We start from the raw sequence: 26,372 nt of genomic DNA, 5'->3' as shown, positions 1-26,372 counted from the left end.
CTGAATGGCATAATGAGCAAGAAAACGATGGATTTAACCCAGAGCTGTGACTGGGGGTGAATGTTTGATTTGTTCAGCTTTCCGTCCATCATCTGTGCGTTTTGCATTTGTGGCCATAATTGTGAAGGCTATGCCCAGATGTGGGTCTCATGCTTGCTATTCCACTGAATTAAAGCTAGCCTGGCTGATGGGGGGAGGTGATACCTCGAAACCGGTCCTACAATACTTGTTTCTGGTCTGGGGAGGACCTGGCATGGTAGTTTGGGCTGGACTGTTCTCATGGGGAGCAAGATCAAGACTGATTTGCATACGGCTGCGTCCAAACTGGAATGGCATGGCAAACAAAAAGAACGATGGATTTAATCCAGATCTTAGAAATCGGCCCGGGCATTTGGGCAAGATGGCGGCGTAGTGAGATCCTCTGATTTCCACCCCTGCGGCGGTTCCTTTGATCTCGATGACTTCTTGAGCTGCGAAGACACCCCCTGTGAAGTTACCTTTGTCCTTGATGGTACTGGTGGTACTGGGGATGCGCGAGGGAAGCTTGGGCTGGCCCCTGTCGAATGGATGGTGCAGAGGCTGTCATCGGTGGGTGTCACAACGATCCTCGCTGAGAATCCCGAAAGACGCGGATCGGGTGAGGATCTGGGAAATCCTCGCACGGCTCTTGCTGACGGCGGCTGCCGGTTACGGGATCTCTGACGCTGGAGCGTTGCAGCTAGGCAACACAGACGCCGGAGAGCTCGGCATACACTCTACTGATCTGATAACGGCTCGCGGTGCTTGGAGCAAGACGCGATCCTCGGCACAGGCAATCTCCGGGTCAGCACAAACGGAAACAACCAAGAGGATAGAAACGGACAAGAAAAGGAATGAGCTTGCTATTGGTAAGAGCGGGAAGCAAGAAATGAATAAACACCCCCTGATCAAAAGTAGTTTAACGGGGGATTCGTTTAAAAAGCAGTTTGCTATCACAAGCCTGTTTTCAACTAAAGGCATATCTGAATCTACGAAGGGCCAAGCCCATTCAAAAGACATAATTAACAAAGCATTGAACACTGTAACCACAATCTCTCCTACCAATGCTGCCAATATAGCCAATGCTGAAATATCTGGTATAGACCCCCTAGGTTCCAATACCACTGTTAACATATTGACGTAGGCTAGTAATGGGCGGCTTTCATGGGGGTCTAGCGGTGAGACAACTGTTATGGGTACGCCAGAAGTATATATAGATGAACACTCAGGAGGGTCAGAAACTCTAAACAAAGGCCTTATTTCAGATATGGCTATTCAAAATAAGAGTGGAATCTTAGAATCCCCCATCTTTCTAAAAATAACTAACAATAAAGACATAATCCTTTCGCCATATTCCATCCCAGAAGGAAAGCACATATTAGGGGGGCTACCAGGAACCAGGTTCTCTTTCTTCAGACCCTTTAGAGAATTTTTACACGTTAAATGAAGACTCCGTGGATTCAGATAATGCGGCCTCAAGCTCTATCAGCGACGAGGAACGGCACGATGATACCTCTACAAGCCATTGCAGTCAACAAGAGGAAACAAGCATTTGCAATGCAATAGGTCTCGCAGTTACACGAGTTAAAGCTACTGGCATTGTAAATGACAATGCCAATAGGCATTGTTATTTGCAATGTCAATAGCTCAAACTCGCGTAAATGCGAGACCTAATGCGTTGCAAATGCTTGTTCTGGGAGATATCATGCAGCTGAAAGCAGTCCCGTCCTGTTAATGTTTTCCAGAGGTGTCAGAAGCAGACCTGCTGGCTGAGACCCTCTTGGTTACTCAGCGAGTCTGTTTCATTTTTGAAACATTTCTTCCGCGAGCCTGTTAATTTGTAAATGCATGAAGACAGGTGGAAGGTAAGATTCTTTCTGTTTCTCTTGTAAGCCATGGGCCGGACATTGGAGGAGAGGGAGGGGTAGAGCCGGCCATAGCATTAGAAACAAGAAGAATCTTACCTCCCCCCTTGTCTTCATGGATTTACAAATTAACAGGCTGGCGGAAGGACTGTTGCAAAAATGAAACATACTTGCAGAGTAACCAAGAGGGTCTCAGCCAGCATGTCTGCTTCTGACGCCTCTGGAAACTTTTAAGGCAGCTCTAATCACTGTGCCTCCTGCAGAGCCCGGAACTTGCATAGTAATGATCTGCCGAGTGCTGTTAGCCCTTTGAAAGAGAAGGGGGGAGCCAGAAAGGGGGGGTGGGTGGGAGATAACTCTCAGTCAATTTATTTGTGGTTTGGGAAGCACATCTCGTATGCATGCTGCTTGTTCAGCAGACACGTCCTGCACTCATGCTAAGGACTCCTAATGCACCCCCAGGGACACCGGGGCCTCAACAGAAAGAGACCCTCCCCCGAGACTTGTAGGAATGTATGTGCAAGTGACTGCTGTATTCCTGTCATTGTTGATGTCTTGCATATGAATTTTATTATTTTGTACGATAGAATTAATTTATTTCTTTAAAAAAACGACACACAACTGCTGTGAGCCTGCAGGCACACCAAAGAATTGTAGCAATTCATTTTGGTGAAATGTTACTGTATGATGTTTGCAGAAACAAAAGCCTCCCCAATACACATAATTTTTTCCTGAATGGACAGCATCGGATGAAAGGGAAATATACCTTATTCATTTCTGCGCTCCTTAGTGTTTGAATACTGCATTTTTATCTAAAAATCGATATCTGAGTAAATATTCATATTTAAAGGGTTTGGGACCCGTAAGGACTGCGCACCTTGTAGTAGACAGTGCTCAAGGGGGTGCACAGCTTGACCTGAGCAGAGAGATGGATGCCAATTTTCAGTGTCTACTAAAATATACATTGTTTGTTTTACTTGATTCAAAACATCTGAATAAAAAAAGAGACTCCTGTAAATTCCATACGTTTCTGGCAATAATTAATGCATCGGCTAAGATTGTGTTCTCACCAGTAAGGCATGGACGTCGTTCAACATTTTATTGTCACTGCCTTGTCGTATATTTACTTCCTGCCTGTTTTATCCCTGGTAGCAATAAGGTATGAATGCTTTACAAGCCAGAATTAGGCCATATGGGTTTACACGTGACGGTTTTTTTATTTAAAGGATTTGTACAAATAAGTCAGGCCAGTGACTCGAGTTTCAGAAATGCATGTTGTTTTTATATCCACTGGTGCAGGCATTGTTTCTGCACGTGGGCACAAGGGATCCTGAAAGGTTCCCACACACAGAACCTGGGGAGTTTTTTGTGAACGTTGTTAGTGGGCTCTAAACAGATGCAAGAATCAAACCGTTTCCAGTGCAAGGCTCTCAACAACAAGTGACGAAAAGGGAGGAGGGATAAGCAGAGCATATGGTGTGCACTTTCGCGGCCGCTTTGATGTCCTCAGTGGCCACGCGGCTCACTGAGAACATCAAAGCGGCCGCGAAAGTGATCAGGCAGGCTGCCAAATGGTGCGCGTGCCCGGCTCACATGCACTGTATTTGGAGGCCTGAAAAGCACTAGTTTGCACTTGTTATGTTATGTTATGTTAAATTGATTTATTGTGCGCACAGCTACTCCAGCCAAGGAGCGTCCCGGCGCAAAGACAAGGAGGAACACAACATAACAGAAACTTCCAGATCCCCCTTTTACAAAAGCTCTCGCGAGAGCAGCGCTAAAGTGCTGGCTCAGGTGAGACCTAAAAAGGCTACCCAGGAAGACCAAGAGACTCTCAGAGGGGAAAAAAGGCAATCAGAAACGGAGACCGACAGAGGAGGATGGGGACCTAGGCTGGGATTACTCTGATACACAGACTCTACTTTGTAGTCGTATAACATCATCAAAGAAACAACCACTGAGTACGTCCGGGCAGAAAGACCTGTGTATGCCTAATATTACAATCCCTCAAGGAATTTCAAGATGAAGCTAAACTTGAGAATCGTTAAGCCCGTTTGGCCTCTAAAAAAATACAAGGCTCCATCAGGAAAGTCGGGAAAACCTGTACAGAGATTGTGGAAAGATTAAGTTTAAAAGAGAATCGGACTGATTTACTGGAAACCTCGGTTGAAAGCTTGAAAAAAACTACAACATCCCAGGAAAGTACTTTAAATGATGTAATGTGGAAATTGGAGGAGGCAGAAAATCGGCAACGCCGTAACAATTTGAGGCTTCTTGGAATACCAGAGAATAGCAAGGGAGGAGATATCAGGAAATTTGTTATCAACCTACTTAAAAATTCTCTTCCACAAATGGGACATTGGGACTGGGACAGGGAAATCCAGTGGGGGGAAAAAATGCCCTCTAAATATATCTATAACGACGCCCAAACGACCAGCAATACCCCAGAGCGATTCTAATTTTTTGGGGGAATTTTCTGTTGCGGCAATCAGTGTTTGAATTGGCAAGACCAGACAAAAAAAAAGAACTGGGAGACTTTTTCATATTTTGTCTGCCCAGATTTTGCTCATGCCACAGTAGAGAGGAGGTGGCGACTCATACAGATGATTGCGCCCTTCCATAAAATGGGGGTTACTGTCTTTTTGCAAAATCCTGCGAAACTCAAAGTTAGTTTCCAAGGGCAGTACCTCTATTTTACTTCTGAAATTCAGGCGCAGAAATTTTTAGATGAAATCACAACTGGCCAAAAAAAAACGTAGTGAGAGTAAGCATTAGGATTTTTTTTTTTTTTGAGTGGGGGGAAAAAAGCTATGGTATAAGTACAAGGAGTGCGGCGGGGGTGGGATGAGGATAAAACAGACGCCATCAAAACAGGCTCAGGACTGAGCCTGATTGCCTATATATTGGTGGGGGGTTGAGGGGGGGCAAGGGGGGTAAGCTCAGAACTACAACATGTATAAATTTTGAAGTTAAAGTAAGAAGCAGGAAGGGACATCAGCGAGAAGAGCATAGGAGGAGAATGATTACAGAGAAGATAATTAAATGCACAGCAGGGAATGCTAAACTTCAATATGGATAAGGTAAAGATCTTGACCATTAATATCTGTGGTCTTAATGACGAAAAAAAAGGCATAGAGTGGCTATGGGGTTACAATCAACAGGGGCAAACATCTTTTGTATTCAAGAAACACGTATTGAGGGGTCCGAAATACATTTGCTTAATAAATTAGGCTTTAAATTGATCACTGCTACAACACAAGGGGTCAGGACAAAGGGTGTGGCTATCTTAGGGAAAGCAACTGGGATGCAATCTGCTCGCTCAGCAGCTGATAAATATGGACGATGGGCCATTATACAGTGTCATCTGAACAATGGGTCTAAAATAGTTATTTGCTCAATATATAATAGCATCAGTGACGACCCCGATCTCTTGGATCAAATTTCTAATGAGCTCGTCCATTGGCCACTCCCTGTAATAATCTGCGGGGACTTTAATTTAAATTTACCTATTGATTGGTCAGATGGTCCTTGTTTTAAATATAAAGGGAGGAAGCCTAGATTTTTGTCAAGCGTTCAATAATCTATGTTCGACCCATGGTCTCATCGATATCTGGCAAACAAAACACCCGGATGATCCTGGTTATACTCACTATTCCTATCCTCATGCACGACATGCAAGGCTGGATTACTTTCTGGTATCTAACACCATAGCCTCTAGCTGGACTATCGAAAAATTTCCAAGGGTACTATCTGATCATAATCCTCTTCTATTAACTATGGAAATTGAATCAACAAAACGCATTACTAAAATATGGACGTTCGAAAGGCCATTATTAACAAATGAGAAGTATTGCGAGGTTATGCGACAATGGACTCCTAGATTCTTAGAAGAGAATATAGGTAGTGCGCCAATTGAGATGGTTTGGGATGCCTTAAAGGCCAGGATCAGAGGTGAAACCTTGCGGTTTTCATTGAACACTAACAAAAAAATAAAACAAGAGATGGCAGTACTTCAGAATAATATCGCAATTGCAGAAGAAGGGCTAATAAAAGCTATTCAGGAGGGAAGGGAAGCTGAAGAAGAGCTTAAACAGATTGCAATTGCTAAGAAATGTGTTATTGAGGTATTAACAGCAAAAGCTATTGAGCGAGCCACAACATATAAGAAAAACGTCTACGAACTAAGCGAACAGGTTGGACATCAGTTAGCTGTACGAGCCCGAGAACTAAGCACTGCTAACCTTATCAAGGCTATTCGAGACCCAGAAGCAGGGCTAATGACAGATCCTGATACAATTAGGACTGCTTTTCAAAAATATTACCAGGTTTTATACAGGGAAAATGATATACATCATGATATTCAGGAAGCAATTAATGAATACACAAGACAAGATGATTGTATGAGGCTAGAGAGTAATGACACCGAAAGTATGGATGAGATCCCGCAATGGGAGGAAGTTCTTCTTGCATTGAATAGCCTTGCCATAGGTAAAGCGGCGGGCATGGACGGGATCCCTACTGAATTTTATGTTAAATTCTCTCCACAAATGAAAGATATATTGTCAGAGTTGGTTACTCACGTATTTCAAGGGGGACGACCTCCAGGGTCTTGGTCTATGGCCAAAATTGTAGTTTTTTAAAAAAAGTATAAGGATGCTACAGAGCTAGGGTCTTACCGTCCTATCACGCTAATAACTAGTGATTCCAAAATTTATGCTAAGCTACTGGCTACACGATTAGCCCCTAACATGCATAAATTAGTGTCTGTAAGACAACATGGGTTCATCCCTGGTAGGGGTACTACCGATCATATACAGAGAGTAATTTCATTGTTTGATTGGTGTGAGGTTTCAGGAGACCCTATGGCACAGATATTACTAGATGCCGAAAAGGCTTTCGATAGGGTCTCCTGGAAATATCTCTGGACAGTCGTGGCAAGAAGTGGTATAGGGGAACCCTTTATTAAAGCAGTATAGACGTTGTATAAGGAGCCATCTGCTGTTGTTATGGTGAATGGGTCAATATCAGAATCGGTGTCTATAACCAGAGGGACAAGGCAGGGGTGTCCATGCTCACCTCTCTTATTCGCTATATGTATCGACCCATTTATACGGAGATTAGCGAACATCGCTAGGATTCCATCTGTTTGGATAAGGGACCAGGCTACAAAAATACTAGCATATGCTGTCGATATCGCGGTGGTCACTAGCGACCCAGTGAATGCAATCAGGGTGATCGAAGAAGAAGCAAAGATCTTTGGCGAAGTATCAGGCTACAAATTAAATCAAGCCAAAACTCAGATCATTCCTAATAGTAAAATAAGGTTGATCGATACACGTGTGACAGAGAAAGCTATATATCTCGGCGTGAGTATAACCGCAAAAATAGAGAATTTAGTTGATGATAATATTGCTCCTTTAATGCAACGTACAAAAAAGGATATGATTTGTTGCAACAATCTTCACCTATCCATTGGAGGTCGATGTAATCTAATTAAAATGCTTTTTTTGCCTAGATTTTTATATTTTTTTTAGATCAATCTGCTTAGAGTTTTCCCCGCAAATATTTAAGAATATGGATAATATGTTTAGTAGATTTTTATGGGGGTATAGGAAATCACGAAGGGCATTACGAACTATTACTTTACCCAGAGATAGAGGAGGATTGGCATTGCCTAATTTTAAACTATACTATTGGGCTACCACCTTAAAATTTTGTGTTAGCTTATTATTTCCCACAAATATCAACAATGAAGGGGATATTCCAACTCCACAAGAGCTTTTGCTAGGAAATGAGTCTAGAGGCTGCTTATGGCATCATATGAATGATGGTTACTTTAAAAAAGTGAGATTTAAGTCGATATTTGGTATTTATAAAACCTGGAATTTTGTACGGAAATTAGCTGGTATTGGACGATTCTCTTATTATACCCCAATCCTTAATAACAACAGCCTTCCTGGGATCTTCAACGACGTATGTATGGAAAGGTGGGTAATGAAAGGGATTACATAACTTGGTTGTCTCTATACGATATGAGGAATTAAATCTTTTGGGGAATTACAGATCGAATTTAATTTAGATCATCGGGACTTTTTTACATTTCTGCAGATTCGAGATTTTCTCTTGAAGAGAGGGGGGAATGGACTAAAATTCCAAACGGTCCAATTGATGGAGAATTTATCGAACAAGCCTAAAGTAAAAATTGGAGAAATTTATGAATTATTGAATTCTTGCTATCCAGATGATTTGGATAAATATATAATTAAATGGCAGGATAAACTTGGGGTTTTGGCTGAAACGGTTCAACAATCATATACATTATATCAGTCTAGCTTAATGTCAACCAAGCTGCAGGCTCAATTCTATAAAACTTTTTTCTTTTTGCATTATACCCCCTATAAAATTGCTAAATGGGGGTTAGGGAAAGGAACTACATGCCCTAGGTGCGCTTTACCTGATGCTGATAGCATACATATCTTTGCTTCTTGTATGGTATTAACGAATGTAGGGAATGATATCTCAGCTTTTCTCTCGGAAGTGTTCAATACAAGAATAGAAATCTCCAATGTGGAAATCATGTTAGGTATTTCAAATGTTGAACGACCTAAATATATGCAAGGGTTAATATTCGTCGCAATGGCTGTCTTTAGAATGTGTATCGCTTCAGCATGGCTAGATACCAATGCACCGGTGTTTCAACAATGGAGAACCCGACTATTAGCTACCTATAGTCTAGAAGTAGCTATATATAAAAGAAAGGGTCATATTAAACGTAAAAAAGGGCTAGCAATCTGGGATCCTCTTCTACAATGGCTACAAAGATAGCTAGGATATATATAAGCTATACAGGCTTAAACTTTCGTTTTTCTTTCTTTTTTCAAATGTATATTATGTTTATTAACTGCAATTTTTTTTTGTCTTCTGTGATATCTAAGATGTAATACCTTAAGATAAAAATTGTTATTTGTATGTATTTGATTGCTCTGTGCTGGGGAGGGTGTAAATATTTGGGAAAAATGCCTAATAAAAACTATTTTTAAAAAAAAGGATTTAATCCAGATCTTAGACTGATGGTGAATGTTTGATTTGTTCAGCATTTCATCCATCATCTGTTCTTTTTGCACTTTTAGGCAGTTGGCTTTTTCTCGTCCTTACCATTATTGTCTTTTGCCAAAATCCTGGGTCACATGACTGTGAATGGCTCTGCTGGAGTTTGTCTAATCCTCCCAGACAGTGACACAAGGGGAAATAGGTGCAGGCTGGATGGGTTATTGTGAGACGAAAGTGCAGATGATTTATTCTATTTGTGCTTTTAGCAGAAATAAATTAACATTAAAATGCATTCTGGTGGCAAAATACATCCATACCTCCATTCACTGCCTAGAAGCATGGTAAGTACTGAGAAGATACAGCGTAAAATCGCTTAATGTAAGAAACATACCAGTAATCTAGCATGAAACGCACTCCTATATGACCCGCTGTTGAGGCCACAGTGACAACATGGCCGTGATTGTTTTGCATCATGGATGGCAGAAATGCTCTTGTGGTCTGCAAGAGAATGAAGTATTTCTGTCAGTATATTACATAAAGTCTTGTTCAATACATGCTTACTGAATAACCACATCATAATATCTAAATTATGGCATATCATTTATGTTTTGCAAAAACATATGTAATATCGAAGGAGAATACATTGGTATTGCATGTAGCACAATGTAATATATTTCTGTGTGCAATCAAACTCAGTCTCATTCATTTTCAGGTTTATCTATTGTGCTTAAAATATATTACAGTTAAAAAGTGCACAGTGTTTAGTTTAATGGTCACTTGGTAAAAGAAGTGGATATAGTCATGTAGCATTATTTAGCATGAACTTTATTCAAAATATTTCATTGCACCTTGAACAGGTTAGTGTTTTTGTTTATTTTCTTCACTTATTGGCGAATTAGGTGACACTTAATTTCTTTTTACAGAACTCTGGTGACCAGGATGTACATGAAAAGGCACTTCAGATCGATTCCTTTTGCGGGCACTAGGCTGGCCCAAACCAGTGGGACAGAGTTTTTATGGAGAACACTGAGTGGTCGGACTTTTGTGGATACCCACAGATATCGGATGTTTCTGTCAGAGAAATGTGAGGAAAATTAGTGATTTTAGGCAAAATTTGTCATTTGTAGAGCATAGTTGGCAAGAATATGTTGTGGGATCCAAGCAAGGCACATCACACTGACAAAAACGGTGTGGGATCCAAGCAAGGCACAACCCTTGGGTGTCTAGCTTTCAGAAATGTCTGGTTAGGTAGATTCCTCATGGCGGCCGATGCTAAGCCCAAAATCCACAGCTGATTGCATTGCCAAAAATAGGGTTGATTTTGAGTGGAAAAATCTGCCCTGTCCATATTGCATTTCAGGGCTGTTCATGTCGTTGCCACTAGGCTCACCTATAAAAGTGAGATACCGTTGTTATTGGGATACATGTGGAACACTGGGTGGAAGGAAATGTTTGGATCCCCCACAGCTTCTGGAACTTTCTCTGACAGAAATATTTGAAAAATCATTATGCTAAAAGGTATGTACATCTGGCCAACTGATTAGCCGAATATGTGTTATTACCAATTGGATTTCTCTGCATATGTGGCTTCCAAATGTAATTCAGTGTACAAAAAAAGAAGACATTTTGCAAAATGCCCTCTGAATCACATGATAGTATGCATAACCACAATTTCAGAGATATGCAAAAACACGCTGTTCCTAAGCTCTGTATCTTGTGTATATTTCAGAAACAGATAGGCTTCCTTCAACTTATTTTTACTTTAATATATTTTACCATATTAATCGTTTTACGGTCAGTATAGAATGCAAATAATTATAAGCTGCTGCTCAGTTGTGTGCTCAGGGTCTGGCATGTTTCTGGTTAACTCAATGCAAAGTAAATTTCCTGAGTCACAATCATATAGTGTCCAACAATAATTAATCCACGCAGTAGTTTTTCTCAAAAGTTCATCTTTGATCTTTATTCTGTATCTTGTAAAATGTTTCTGGTTAACCTACAAATCCTATATATCCGCATGACCAGATATATTTCAGGCATAATGGTATATTGTCTTATAAATCGACTATTGTGACAAAAATTACAAATGAAAACATTGTCACAGATTGCTATTTTCCTGACTCATTTTCTTACTTTTTTAATTTAGCAATTAGTTTGTTTGATAAAACAGCAAGGAATCTATACAAATGACCCTTTGATGAATTCAGAATTCTGTCTACTTTTAAAAATTGTATAGCTTTCCGGGGTCATCCATGGGTTACACACTTATCTACACCACAAACTGCAAGTCGGTTGACACCACAAAAAAGGACTGTCCCTCAATAAAATGAAAAAACTGTGATAAAATGTATTTTTATTTTTTTATACAACTCTGCTTGTTACTGAAAGCTGGGAAGATGGTGACCTCCGCATAGCAAACCTTTCATTGATACATTTAAAAAAAAAAAAGTATGCTTTGTTGCACAGCACCTTTTCCCACTGTTCCCATAAAAAGACAAATGTAGCAATACTTTGGCTTTATTCTTGGTACCCTACAAGGGAATCTACAAACCCTGGGTACCTTGAGAATCCCCAGAATGTTGGAAAAAACAGGGCACCGCATCAGCATGAGTTGGTGGGAATAAAGTTATGAAGGTGTAAGCATGAAGTACCCCAAACAAGCAAAAAGGGCTTAGCACAGGAGAAGTGGAAGTATATAGAAGCTTAGCAAACAGAAGGTGAATTCATCACCAGGGACATGAAATTGCACCAGTCAGAAATCACACCAGTCACTTTAACCATTTGTTTACCATATATAAGATTAAAATCCCTTGAAATTGTTATATGGTGTATCTTGGACCTGATACTCACCAGGTAGAGGTAGCATTTCTCAAAACCTTTTGCTTTTTCCACCTGGATTTTGCTAATTCTCTTTTGTGGGCTCCAGGCTCTGGGCACTTTCCCACTGCAAATACAGTGTGAAAGTATGCGCGCCCATCCTACCAGTGTTGGGAAGTGGCACTGACTTGATGCTCTTAAACATGGACTAGTCTGCCATCGCAGGGCAGTGTGTGCGCACTGGCATCTATCGTGATTAAACTCATGAGCAGCCTCCCATTGCAGGCCGCTGTATGTGCGCACCTGCACTTATGGTGGCAGTGATTGCATGTGCAGCCAGCCATCGCAGCCCTGTGTATGTGCACTGACACCCGTATTAGTAAACCTGTGTCCAGTCTGCCATGGCAGACTCGGGTGGGTGCGCTTGCATCATTATTGATGGGGACTATATATCAAACCTGCCATTGCAGGTCTGTGTGCACACTAGCGCACATGTGCCCAGGTGGTGAGGAATACCTGTGGGTGTTTTCACTACCTGTGAGGCTTGCTCTTCCCATTAGTTAACATTGGGAAGTGGTTAACATTAGTTCTGGTTGCAATAGTGGGTTACAGTCAAGCAGGCTCATGATGTTCCCTATCTATGGATTCGCCATGCCAAATCCTTTCCAGTGGTTAAGGGGGTTTCAGCATAACTCTCTCAGAAATTCAACTTATAGAATAAGGACATTTCTATGCTCTAAGAGTCTTGTGTGCCATAGTGGCTGGCTCTGGTGGACACCAGGGGCCGGGGAGCATATCAGTGCATTTCCCAGCGACAGCCATAAATCATGGGCATACCACTTAAAAGACAGAGCTCTGCCATTTGAAGGCCGAATGCGATAGATTGGAGGGAGAGGTTTTGACACTTGGCCTCATGGGACCGGATCATGGCCCCACTAAAGATTAAGATCTATATTCCAAGACCCTATCGCAGACAGGACTATAATTTAGGAGCGACATCTGTGGTTCAAAGGGAAACCCCTTAAACCACCCCTAACTTCAAAGACACAAGACAGTATAACTACTAGTTCCCTCCTTCAGCAAAGAGTGAGATAAGCTTGTGGGGACGTGGAATGGGAGAACCCAGACTGCGTATTGAGGAGCCCCAGAAATCTTGCCCACATCTAAGGCATGTGACGCATCCTGATATTGTTTTTCCTGGAGTCCTCTAGGCCAGTTGATGAGGATTTGTCTTGTGAATCATGGATTCTACCGTATTCGATTTATTCTTCCTTGTCATGGCCTGTAATCCCTCCCGCCGCATAAGGACATTTGACTTATCATATGTGAATCCCTCTTCCATCAATCAATCAATCAATCAATCAATCACATTTATAGAGCGAGCTACTTACCCGCAAGGGTCTCAAGGCGCTGGGGGGGTGGGGGAGGGGTGCCGCTACTGCTCGAAAAGCCAGGTCTTGAGGTGCCTCCTGAAGGAGAGATGGTCCTGGGTCATTCGTAGGTGGCTTGGGAGGGAGTTCCACGTCTTGGCCGCCAGGTAGGAGAAGGATCTTCCTCCGGTGGTGGTTCTGCGAATCTGTGGGACCGTGGCGAGGGCGAGGCTGGCGGAGCAGAGCTGGCGGGTAGGTGTGTAGAACGTGAGGCGGGTTTTGAGGTATTCGGGGCCCATGTCGTGGAGAGCCTTGTGTGCGTGGGTGAGGAGTCTGAAGGTGATCCTCTTGTTGACGGGGAGCCAGTGCAGGTCTCTCAGGTGGACCGAGATGTGGCTGTGTCGGGGGATGTACAGGATGAGTCGAGCAGATGCGTTCTGTATTCGCTGGAGTTTTTTCTGAAGTTTGGCGGTGGTCCCAACGTAGAGTGCGTTTCCGTAGTCCAGACGGCTGGTGACGAGGGCCTGGGTTACCGTCTTCCTGGTTCCGGTGGGGATCCAACGGAAGATCTTACGGAGCATGCGGAGGGTGTTGAAGCAGGAAGATGTAACGGCGTTGACTTGTTTGGTCATTTTGAGGGAGGAGTCAAGGATGAATCCCAGGTTGTGTGATTGGTCCGTGGGCTTGGGGGCAGTTCCCAGGGCGGGGGGCCACCAGGAGTCGTCCCAGGCGGAGGGGGATGGACCGAGGATGAGGACTTCCGTTTTGTCTGAGTTCAGCTTCAAACGGCTGAGCTTCATCCATTCCGCGATGTCTTTCATTCCTTCCAGGAAGCTGGCTTTGGCAGTGGCGGGGTCGTTGGTGAGGGAGAGGATCAGTTGGGTGTCGTCGGCGTAGGAGATGATGTTGATGTTGTGTTTGCGTGCGATGGCTGCCAGGGGGCTCATGTAGACATTGAAGAGGGTTGGGCTGAGCGAGGATCCTTGGGGTACGCCGCAGATGATCTTGGTGGGCACTGCGAGGAAGGGCGGGAGACGGACTCCCATCCTGAGTGCCCAGGGCCTCATCTCCTCCATGGTGCTTTGGGCCTTGCATCCTATGTATTATTACCTCTGAGGTGGTGATTTCCCTTGCTGGATCCTTCCTACTCAATTAGGCTCCATTGCCAGATTTTGTGGACGACCTGTTGAACTCATTTCAGAGCCCCCAGACATGTGTTGCCCCTTTTATTTATCCGTATAGCGCCCTGAAGAAGGTGTGACCCTTGTATCTGGGTCTCGCTCCGAAACGCGCATCAGCCCATTTTTTTTCCACATGACTGGTGCAACTCTTCTACAAGTCTGGATACTATAAGTTGTTTCTGGAGGGGAAAAAGTTTTCAAAAAAATTTATAAAACAATTTTTAAAAAATCAACAAAGCAAGTACCGATACCTTCATTGCTATGTACTAGGGTACAGTTGTTATACAATACATTCTTTTTCCCTATATGTTTGATCACCCATGAGTCTATGTTCTGGCTTTATGTGGAGTTGACCTGTCTTGTCTTGTGTTTTGTCCATGTGTCTGAATGAATGGGTTATGAGTGTGGCTACGGTTTTAATTCATGACTATGTGGGGCTTTCATGTATGATACTTAGGGTTTAATCATCTGTCTGGTAGGTGTTCTTAACCTCTTCAGTGCCCATGACGAGATAGTCTCGTCATGGAGCACGGTTGCGCTGTGCCCATGACGAGACTATCTCGTCATGAACCCCGCCCGCTAATGTAACGCCCGGCACAGGGCGGGGAAAGGGCGGGGCACTGAAGGGGTTAAGGTAACGTTTTACAAAAAACTGTTTTGTGTATCTATTTTATTGACTATTTATAATCTATGTATGTATTTTGCTAATATTGCACATTATGTATTTGCACATTCAGGTTGTTTATCCTAAATAAAATGCAAAACTCAGGTTCCTATTTCTGCTCTTTTGTCTGTACACTGTGCTTGCTCATTAGTGAGTAGGTTATCTTTTCCCCTCTCCCTTATATCAAGACGTTGTTGCTTTATTTAAGAAATAGGTTACAGGCAGTGGGTTTGGCTATTTGACTGTAGACTTGGCCTCATGGGACCGGATCATGGCCCCACTAAAGATTAAGATCTATTCACACATGGGAGCGGCAGACGCGCACTACTATTGTCCTTAACCCATGGTTACTGAAAATACCTGACATCAAAGAGGAATTATGCACGCAAACCGGTAACTATTTTAAAGAAAATGTAGGTTTGGTTGATTCGGTGCTTACTATATGGGAGGCATTTAAAGTGGTTTTGAAGGGGTAGGCCCTGTCACTAAAGACAGGCTACATCCAGAACAAACGTCGCCTAATAGTCCAGTTGGAATATGAGCTCAAACAATTGGAACAAGAATACACAAATGGGCCAACAGACACCACACAGCATCGTCTCGCACTTAAACAGGAAGAGTACAAACTCAAAGCTAGGGAACAAATGATGGCCAAACACCTTAATACCCAACATAGGCTTTATGAATTGGGAGATAGGGCCGGAAAAACATTGGCATGGTTAGAAATAAGGAAGCAAGGAGACAGATGGGTGCCGAGACTAACGCTACCAAATGGCGAGACGCTTACCCATCCCAGTGATATTGCGGAGGCATTCGCAGACCACTTAGAGAAAATTTTCTCCCCCTCTACCAATTACACAGCGGAGGATTCCCAGCAACTCCTCTCTGACAGTGTCCTACCAACACTCTCTGAATCAGATAGAGCCACTCTTAATGGGGACTTAACAGACGAAGAGATTCAGAAAGCTATTAGTCAAATCCGATCTGGGAAAGCGATGGGGCCCAACGGCACTCCAATCGAGTACCTGAAAGTGATGGCCTCCCACGTGGCCCGCATCTGCGAGCTATGTATAATGAAAGCTACGAGGCCGGAAAACTGCATAAAGATCAGCGTCTTGCCACCTTAGTAGTTATTCGTAAACCTGGGAGGCCCGGGTATAATTGCAGCTCATATAGACCGATCTCGTTGATTAACGTAGAAGCTAATATATTGGCAAAAGTGCTTGCTACCAGACTGGTTGCGGTTGTTTCCTCCCTAGTTCATCCGGACCAGTCCGGCTTTATGCCAGGTAGGAACACAGCACTTAACATCCATCGTCTTCATAACTTGCTCGCGCGCACAGAATATATGGAGGAGGACGCAGTGGTTCTTTCACAGGATGCCTCCATGGCGTTCAACTCTATCGGATGGCCGTACCTCTTTGCAGTCCTAGCGAAGTTGGGATTTGGTCTGAGGTTTTTGGGTTGGGTGCAACTGCTTTATACTGATACACAGGGACAAATCAGAGTAAACAAACACACATCCCATGCCTTCACACTGGGGTACCCGGCAGGGTTGTCCTCTATCGCCACTGATATTTTCCCTCATGCTAGAACCACTCGCTGCATGGATACGCAGGGATGTAATGGTGAGAGGACTGAAATGGATGAAAGATCAGGAGGATCGAATATCATTATACGCTGATGATATACTATTATATCTTGCCTCCCCCTATAAATCCATCCATGCTGCTTTAGACATTTTCACTAACTTTGGAAAATATTCCAGCTATGCCATCAATTGGAGCAAGTCGGTACTGTTTGTGCTTCAGGGAAAGGTTCCTCGTCTTCCGGCGGACTGTAGGATAGAAGTGGCTGGGGATGATTTCCGGTATTTGGGAATCTATATCACCTCAGATCCGGCCCTTTTTCACAACCGTAACCTAGCCCCTCCACTGGCCCGGCTAAGAGCAGATGTAAAACACTGGCGGCCCCTGCCTCTATCACTGGTGGGACGCTCTGCCCTCTTTAAGATGCTGGCTCTCCCACGGTTTTTATACATTATCCAGAACTGTCCGAATCGGGTCCCTGATGCATACTTCGCAGCGGTAGAGAGTGAGGTCCGTACGCGGCTGTGGGACAGGAAGGCCCCTCGTGTGGTGCTGAAAAAGTTGACGAAAGGGTGATATGATGGGGGCATAGCCCTCCCTGACCTTAAACTCTACTACTGGGCTTCGCAACTGGTGGTGGTGAACCACTGGATGTACCACCTCCCTAATGATCCAGCATATATGCTTGACAGATATCAAACGGGCCGTTTTGGCTTTCTGGGCGCGCTCTATTCCAAACCCGGAAATGTAGATATTTTGGCCCACTTCTCACACGGTAGGAATCTGGCACCAGGTGAATTCCCTGAATAAGAATTTGGGGCGACATACGCCCCAATCCAAAGGCACAGCACTCTGGTCCTCGAATCCTCAGTTAATGTTGAAACCAATTAATCATATTCTATGACATGTAATCACTTGCTTGCACAATTTTTTCTCTTAACTCCCGTTTAATCCACAGGCGCAGTATCATGCCAATTTTCCAGATATCTAATGCCATTGATGTGCCCATCCGGGCCTCTTTGCAATAACACGTACTGACGCATTTTATTCATCCAAAGGCAGCTTTTATTAAAATACCCAATGCATTTCGGGCTACTGGGGCCCTTCGTCAGGGGTCACTACAAGTAATAATAAACACACATATTAATTGCGCAATCATTTTCTGATACACAAAGTTCTACTTATATTAATTAAACTAAATACGAATAACCTTACCCAAGCTGATCACTCCCTGCTTGCAGTGCTAACTCTGTCCATACACTGAAACTTGCGTTCCCCGACTTATATTGCTAAGCCTCTGGCAACATTCAGACTAATCCTTTCAGTTCTAAATTTTAAAGACCACCACATTATTCTACCATTGGCTACACTTGGAATACTTCTTTGTTAAACACACAACCCTCTGCCTGATTCTTTCGTACTTATTACCTCCCCAGCTTTGTGAAATTTACAGCTAGTACTGCTCTAATGTTCTCTCTCTTTCTACTCACTCGCACTCCTTGCACATAAATATCTTTAAACATTTAAAGTTCACCCTATGGTGCGCACCTTTAACCTCCCACTTTGTTCTAAACATGACGGATAGCCAAATTTCAAAACACCAAATGCAATCCGTGAACTCAATGTTTAAAAAGCCTGCCACATTTAAACAACTCTGCAACACGTACCTGCCGTAAATCAACCCTCTTCATCTTTCTTTTCAAAAGGAATTGTTAACGTTGTTGTTCACCCTTCGGGGCAGATTTATGAGCCCCTTGCGCCACTTTTGCGTCACTTTTCCCATGTTAAAAGTGACGCAAAAGTGGCGCAAGGGGCTCATAAATCTGCCCCTTAGTATTTAAACTGGCTGCGATGTTGTAATCCCTCCCATATTCAACGCAAATTGAATGATACCACCTGCAGCAGATTTCTCTCTTCACAACGCCCCACCCTCCTGACCTTGACACTACAACTCCCACAATTCAGCAATAGGAACGAAAAAAACATTGCTATACCGATGTTATATAAACACAAAACATTTTGATGCAATCATGCAAGGGCTCACAAAAATATATCAAATGCTCTTTAAAATCCGCTATTCATGTTGCGCAATAGAGTAAACGTTAATCTAATATCTAATATCTAATATAGCGATAATGGTCAAAGGGGAACAACCAATGAATGAGAAGTAACGCTGGGGAACCGCTCAATAGGAGGAGGCACCCCGACAGGTACACTTTGCTATGGATTGCGCCAGACCCTTCAGGTCTCAAACACAAAGAGCTGGAAATTCTTTACATCCCTGTAAATTAGGCACATTGACTGGTGCACGTTGAGATGGGGTGCGCCATGCTTCCCATCACACGCAGCAGAGAGTTGCAAACTCCGTACCTCCCTGAAAATGAGGTACAGTGTCTGGTGCATTATGATACAGGTTACACCACATCAGTCTGGTCACACACACCAGCGCAAGTTCAGCACAGCTCCATGAGGTAGAATTACCCCCCACCTCCCAGTGAATCACCTTGTGAATCAGACACTGCATGCAATGAGCAGGCAGTCGGTGTGACGCACAAGAGATATGTGGCACGATTGTCAAAACGGGCCGCGTGGGGTCCCACAAACGGTGAATCAGCTTGCCACCATCTAGACGCTTATGAGTGTCCGGGTCCCTGCAGTAGGTGAACCATGCGCCTTAGATGTCGGCAATGTTTCTGGGGCTCCTCACTAGGCAATCCAGTCTCCAGGCACAAGACTTATTTCCAAGCTCGCACCGCGCAACCTGTTGGAATTCAGTAGCCAATGTGGGCTCTTGAAATGGTACTGCTCTCCTGATGTCACAGCTAGATGGTGTAGGTCCCTCGCAGGAGATTTGATGATCCTGAGATCTCCTGGAGAACAGGAGGTCTGCCAATGGATCTATAGAGAGCACACTTTAGGGTGCCACACTTCAGCAGGTCTTCGGCCCAAGCCAGTCACTGTTCAGAAAGGGCACACAGTCCCCTTCTAGGGCAATAATCCTCCATGTGCACAACAGAGCCCTCTGGCAGTGCGCACTGCGCAGTCTGGATTCTCCCGTCCTGCATCCCCACCAGCTTATCTCATTCTTTGCTGAAGAATGGAACCAGTAGTTATACCGTCGTGTTTCTTTGAAGTTAGGGGTGGTTTAAGGGTTTCCCTTTGAACCACAGATGTCACCCCTAAATTGTAGTCCTGTCTGCCATGGGGTCTTGGAATGTAGATCTTAATTTTTTTATTTTTTTTTAATTATCTGTTTATTAATCTCCCCTTGTTTACATCTACCTCCTAACTAAAACTTGCTACATAGTCCTGCTTCCCAAGGAACATAGCTTGGGAAGTTACATAGTCCTGCTTCTCGAGGACCCAGAAAAAGTTTTAATTCGGCTGCGTGTGGTCTACTATCTGAGAGGAGGGGCTGGTTATCTTCCATCTGGGGGTATAGGACAATCGTGATGAACCAGAGGGTTGAGGGAGGCTTGGGCCATGGAGTCTGCAGGGTGTTATTCATTGACCTGCTGGGTACCAGTAGCACTGCAATAGGATACTGAGTGCGTATGTGTGCAAGAGTGTTCCATAAGGACTGGGCCATACCTGTTGCACGGTGTAGTGGTATGGAGTGATAGTCGACGGACCACCTGTGAATCACGACACTGGCCGCGGGTGTCGCTTTATATGTTGATTTCATGCCAAAAGCACAATACATTTGACATAGGGTTTACACACATGATTCCAGGTCGCGGTGCTGCTAAAATGTGTTCTATTTTCATGTATGTACATATTTTTTATTTCGTTGTGACCTGGGGTGTACCCTACAACTGTTTGGGATTGTATGATCAGGAGTGCTAGGGTGGGCCTGGCGTGGTCAGTGTTGCACCGCATAAGGGGGGGGGGGAGATTAGGAATTGTCCATAGTGTGCATACTATTTACATCATACCAATACAAGTGGGCCTAGTACTGCTAGTAATATTTAAAAATGTGTTTAAAGCCCAAAAGTACCTGATGTTTATGTTAACTGATTGAATATGTGTTGAATACAAACTTTATTTACAAATATTCTGTGTGAGATCTTATTTGTGACACTCAGTGTATTCATTGCGAATGACTGCTGTACCTTTGCTTTACACATTGCCTCTGTGATACGTCTGACTGCTCAGTGGCAAGCTACCCAAGGATGAGCACAAGTTATAAAGCGAGTGTAATCACCCACCTTTGATGGGAGAGGTAGGTTATGCCTGGCTGGGACCCAACAAGCCAACATGAAAGTGCCGGTTCCAACAGGGTAGAAGTCATAAATATAGTTCACTGGCATTGTATGCATGAAGTAGATGGGGGATCCTGTTTTCAATTTGCAATCTAAATACGATGGCTCCAAATGAGGCATTACGCATTGAAATGAGTTGGTAAGCACTTTTATAAGAGGATTGGTAACCATATACTGGGGTTAGCGTATTTTTCACTCGCAGGAGAACACCCTTAGGAATCTTATAAGCATAAAATGCCTTAATCTTGTTAGGGGTGATTGCATACCGATGGCAAATCTTTTATTGGCGATTAGATTTAAATTAGGTAGACCTGCACAAGTATGAACTATTTTAATTTTAAATACTATTTCAAATCTTTTATGAAACATAACTCTATGGAACACAACATCTGCCTCTGTGGGAAAATAAAGACACTGCATAAAAAATATACAGACTTGCTGTGTTTCTGCACCGCAAACCTATCTAGGCTGGAACGTATAGCATAGTGTCCAGCATTTTATGTTAATTTTTAGGCTGAATTGTCTCCCTTTAACCTGCATTACTGATGCTTGGTGACGAATAAGCTGGGATGACAGGTTGCGCAACTTATGAAAGGTCGCTGTTCAAGCATTAGAGCATGTTTTATTTGATTGTCCTGCTTTAACATACCCTCAATGTATTTTTTGTTAAACCTCTTTACGTGAAATATAGTATTAGGTCTGCTAGAACAAGAAACCAGGTATTATAGTACATAGAAATGAAGTGCCTTAGAACTTTTACATTTGTTTTAAGTTTTTTTAAATGTACTAAGGTTTGAATTTTGTATGCTAATTTACTCTAAAATCCCTCCAGATGTATTGTTTTAAAACATTTTTTCTATCAAATATGGTGTTAAGTCAGATAGAGATGCAACTAAGATGATATTTTGTCCAGTAAATGAATCGATATGCTGCAAAAATCTTTCTCTTTTTTTTTTTTAATGTAACAGTTTTTTTGTAATGCACTAAGGGCAACATGTATGAAACTTTGAAATAGCGACTTAGTAATTGCGATGTCCTGTGAATCGCAATTAAGAAATCACTATTTTAAATGTATGAAACTCTTTTGAGTTTCATTTGCGATTCCCAGTGGGTCACAAATGGACCTATCTCATGAATATTAATGAGGTAGCTCTCGGTTTGCAATCCATTGGGAATCGCTTAAATCACAGGGATGGTGGCCTGCTGGGGTCAGCAGACCACCATGTATGTAACTGCTTTTAAATAAAGCCTTTTATTTTAAATGCTGCCCATTTTCCATAAAGGAAAACGAGATGCGTTTAAAAGATAAAATTAAAAGTTTTCTTTTCATTTTTGAAGACCACATTTCGGTCGCAAAACATTCACACATACCACTGCAATCCGGTATTAGGAAAGGATGCCCGAATTACGCCGCTTCCAAACCCAATTTGCAATTCGGTAATAGGTTACCAAATCGCAAATAGGGCTTTCTACATCCCAAAAAGCCTTTTTGCTTTAAAAAACAGCCCGATTCTACAAATCGGCCTTTTTGCGACTGGCAAAAAGATTTGTACTTGTGGCCCTTAGTTTTGAATCTTGTATGTTATATCACTGTTGATCTCTTTTTAGATCTAAATCTTTAATAACAATCTTTAATCTTGATCTGGTCTAAGCGGCAAAAAATGTATGTGTAGGTTGTTAGCCAGAGAGTTGATCTGTTAAAGGTTATTAAGGCACCATATATACCAACAAGGTTCTTTCATGGGGCTTGAGGCTAGTAAGCATAATTTGTAGATTACTTTAGTACCAAATGAAACCGAAGCAAAAATACTTGAAAAATATGTATTACTTTCTCTTTGTTGGAGGAATTGGAACATGCATTTTAGTTAGGAAAGTAAAATTATCATGCAAGCTCCCATTCTGAAACACGGGGGTAAAAGGTCATGAACAAAGTTGATGCCAGGGTTTGAGAGTACGGTGCAATGCTTTCGCAATACAGCACATATGGTGAGAATGTGATTGCATTTTCGTGTATGTCTTTAATTGATACAACAATACGCTGTTAATGAATGAGAAATGTTAGTTTGTGTTTGGGTGCCAAAGTATTTCAGGACTTAGTTATGTGTCCAGAATTTATTATACAATTTCATTGGAATCTTTATAGAAGGTATTAGAACCTTTGGGTGCTAGTAAGGTTTTGCCAAAATTGGTATGGTGAGCACTGAGATTACAAGTATAGCAATATAGATTGCAATATTTGTTATTGGACAGTCTATCACACCAGCCTAGAGGGAGAGGATGATGAATATGGCTAAAGGGAGGATGAAGAATATGAAACTGTTGTAGCAACAGTTGATAAAATCGTTGATTCTTGAGGAGTAATTTTACATAAAGAGTAGTTGCAGGCATTTAAGAAAGATGTAGTATAGTGATAAGGAACATGATAAAAGGTAGAAGACTGCAAAAAATTTAGAAGAAATTTTTAAAATAATCAGCTAAAGATAGAATGATTTTAAAAAGGAGCAAATATATAGCAGAACAGCATGTATTGGAGGGGAATGAGGATGAATATTGGTTCAGTGCATGTCCTCCTACTCAAATACTGTGTTCAGCAACAAGTTGTGCAGTTCTGTGATAATGGTCCAATTGGCTAAACTATGGTCAAAAGGTCCTATCAGATACAGAGGAGTCTCCTTTATAGGATCCACAGACATCATCCACCAAGGTGGTATACTTCATCTTTGGGTCGTGCTCCTTATTGGGTGGGTGCTGCAATGCCCAACGGGCCACGTGAGGTTTATTCCTGCCTGTGTGTCTGATGGGGTTCAGACTGAAAACTGTTGCCTAATAGTCATGTTAGGGCAAATAGAGTTCATAGATCGGGGTAGTGATTGTGAATACAATTAACTAAGGACACCCAAACCAATTTTATTTTGGATGATTGTCCTTATGGAGCTTCAAAATGCAGAAAGTCGAACACCTGGTATGTTAATGATCCTGGGTTCAGTATGTAGACAAAATGTATCTTGCCTCAAGTGCCCAATAGAGGGTCAATGGCAATTCATCAGGACTCCCTGATCTGAACCAGATTGTATGCCCCCCTTAAATCCAATTTAGATTACACCCAAGCTGCCTTAAACTGGTCAATCAACACAGAGATTATTGATACTAGTTACTTATGGTGATCTTATTGAGTTTACGGTGCTCTACGCAGGGGCTAAATGTGCCATACATTTTGGAATAAAATATATGGGCGCTCCAGCAGGAAAGTTTGAATGCCTTATAAATCCTTTCTACACAGTCTCTTCTAAATATTTTTTTAAGACTTGGTTGTCCTTTAATATTAAAACAAACACAAGGAGATGTGTGACGGAGCGCTGAAACTTTTCAGACACTCACCCCCAGTCAAAGATCTGGGTTGAATCATCATTCTTTAGCTCAATTCGCCACCTTAGTTCAGACCCAGCTATATGCAAATCAGTCCTGACCCTGTGCATCATGGGAACAGTCCAGCCCGAACTGCCAAGCCAGGTCTTCCCTGAACCAGAAACAAGCATCCTGTGATGGTTTCTGGGTAACACCCTTCATCAGCCAGGCTAGCTTGAATCCAGTGGCAAAGTGAGCAAAGGACCCACGTCTGGGCATACCCTGCCAACTTAGGGTGTACAAAGCTTTATTAGGAAAAAGGTGTGGTCTATTAAAAAAATGCAACTTACATTGTGCAAGGAAGGAAACATTCTGAGATCACCTGAAAACTTTTCAGGTGACACTAAATAAGTATGACCTAACCTTGAAGTAGATATAGTAGTTTTCCTCCCAGAGACTGGTACAGGAGGTTTACCACCTTCTATCAAATATGTATTTTCTGTGGATACATTAGGGACCTGTGGCAAAGGTTGGTTCAGAATATTTATTTGACATGTGTGCTTTTCACAAGACACGTCTAATTCATTTTGAATCTTAGTGATTACTTGGGCCATTGCCTAAAGCAGATTAACATCCGAATCAATGCCAGTAGGTGTGCTTGGAAAACTGTTTGCAGAGGATTAGCTTGGTCAGTAAGATTGGGAGGGTGTGAGCTTCAGATTTTCCAATAATCACGCTGGCACATAGCGCTAAAATGAATTATAGGACAAGTAGGTTGCACGAGAGGGGCTTAAGGGGCAGTGGAATGGGAGAGGAACGTGGATTGCTAAGGGTATGAAGTGAGAAAAAACACATTCTTTTGTGGAATAACCAACATTTGCAAACAGAGTGAGGGAGAGAGTGTGTGTCCGTTTTTTGTGTATGTGCGTAACCATTACACAAAATTCTATTGAACATTGGGAGGAGAAACAATAGAAGTGGTAAAAGAATATACCTATTTGGGGTGAATATTCCCTCAATCATTACAAAACTTCCCTCACCTGCAGCACTTGAGTTGTAAAGCAGACATTCACGAGGGGGCGCTTCACCGATTATATTCTTCTTCCGGGCAAAGGCACTTCTTTTCCTTACTAAAGGTTTACAGTTCTAAGATTCCCCCTATCTTATCGTACGCTCTGGAATACATTCTAATTACCCAGTGGCATCAAATACAAACTAAAGAAGGGAAAATCCTCCACAAATTGGCTAAGGTCCAACAAGCTGTCCCTGTACAAGCACTGTGTTTGGAATTCTCTCTAGTCAGCTCCTTCCCAAGAGCCATCACCAATATTTTAAGATGGGCTTACAATCTTTTACATGCAGCTCAAGGCACCTTAAGATTGGTACTAAAAATGGAGACATTCGAGCCTGAATCCACAAAATATATTTTTAGCCAAAATCTGATTATTGCTTTTAAATTATCAAAATGCACAACTGTACTCTTGAAATCATGGACTCCTGTCCAATTGAAGCATTTCCTGAAACATCTGACGCCGAAAAGCAGCTTCGAACTGGATATTTTGTACTGTTCTAAATTGCATAATTATGAACTTTACGCAGAATCAATTGAATTCAAACAAGTTCAACAATATATTGCTTTTTCCTTAAGGCATGGAGTCCAGAGTTGTATAATATTATTAAGGCTTGGGATACTCCCTTTTAATTCATTGACTTTTAAATGGACCCATAAAGAAAATGCTACCAGTATATGCGATCTCTGCAATTGTCGGTATGCCCGAACCAGACATTGGTTGAGGCTAGAAGGAGCTACTTAAAAACAATCCAATTTAGATATAATAGCGCATCTGTGCAGAGTCTGATCTCGCTTTTTAAATCTCCCCCAGATAAACTTGTGTGTCATATCTTGTTTACATTTTTAAAAACTTTTTAAAATCTGTATTGAATGTTTTTACGTATCTTGTTATAACAAATGCTTTGCTTGAAATTTGTTGTTCTCATTGGAGAACTAAATCAAATAAATTAAAACTTGAAACTAGTATATGTGTGTAAATATTCCTGGTCAAATCTGGCAGACACCGGGGGGGAGGAGCCTAGCGCGCAACCAAGATGGCCGCGTAGGCACAGGGCTCCCGAGGGCCTCCGCAACCTCTCACGTCTATCCTGAATAAATCCTGATTCTATCGACGGGCTTCTACAGGCGAACATAAGCGG

General features: G+C 42.5%; 1 protein-coding gene across 1 annotated transcript in view; it reads right to left on the bottom strand.

Moving 5' to 3' along the window:
* LOC146866453 (17-beta-hydroxysteroid dehydrogenase 13-like) overlaps positions 1–26,372 on the bottom strand; it is a 294,735-nt gene that overhangs the window by 59,996 nt on the left and 208,367 nt on the right. Inside the window, exon 4 of the mRNA XM_085636530.1 lies at positions 9,325–9,431. Within this exon, the coding sequence (XP_085492656.1) occupies positions 9,325–9,431 (107 nt within the window). The remainder of the gene's footprint in view (positions 1–9,324; positions 9,432–26,372) is intronic.

Source organism: Triturus cristatus, chromosome 2_1 (assembly GCF_964204655.1).
Source record: "Triturus cristatus chromosome 2_1, aTriCri1.1, whole genome shotgun sequence".
NCBI classification, from domain to species: Eukaryota; Metazoa; Chordata; class Amphibia; order Caudata; family Salamandridae; genus Triturus; species Triturus cristatus.
The sequence above is the reverse complement of the archived record's forward strand: the minus strand, read 5'-3'. Positions and strand labels throughout refer to the sequence as shown.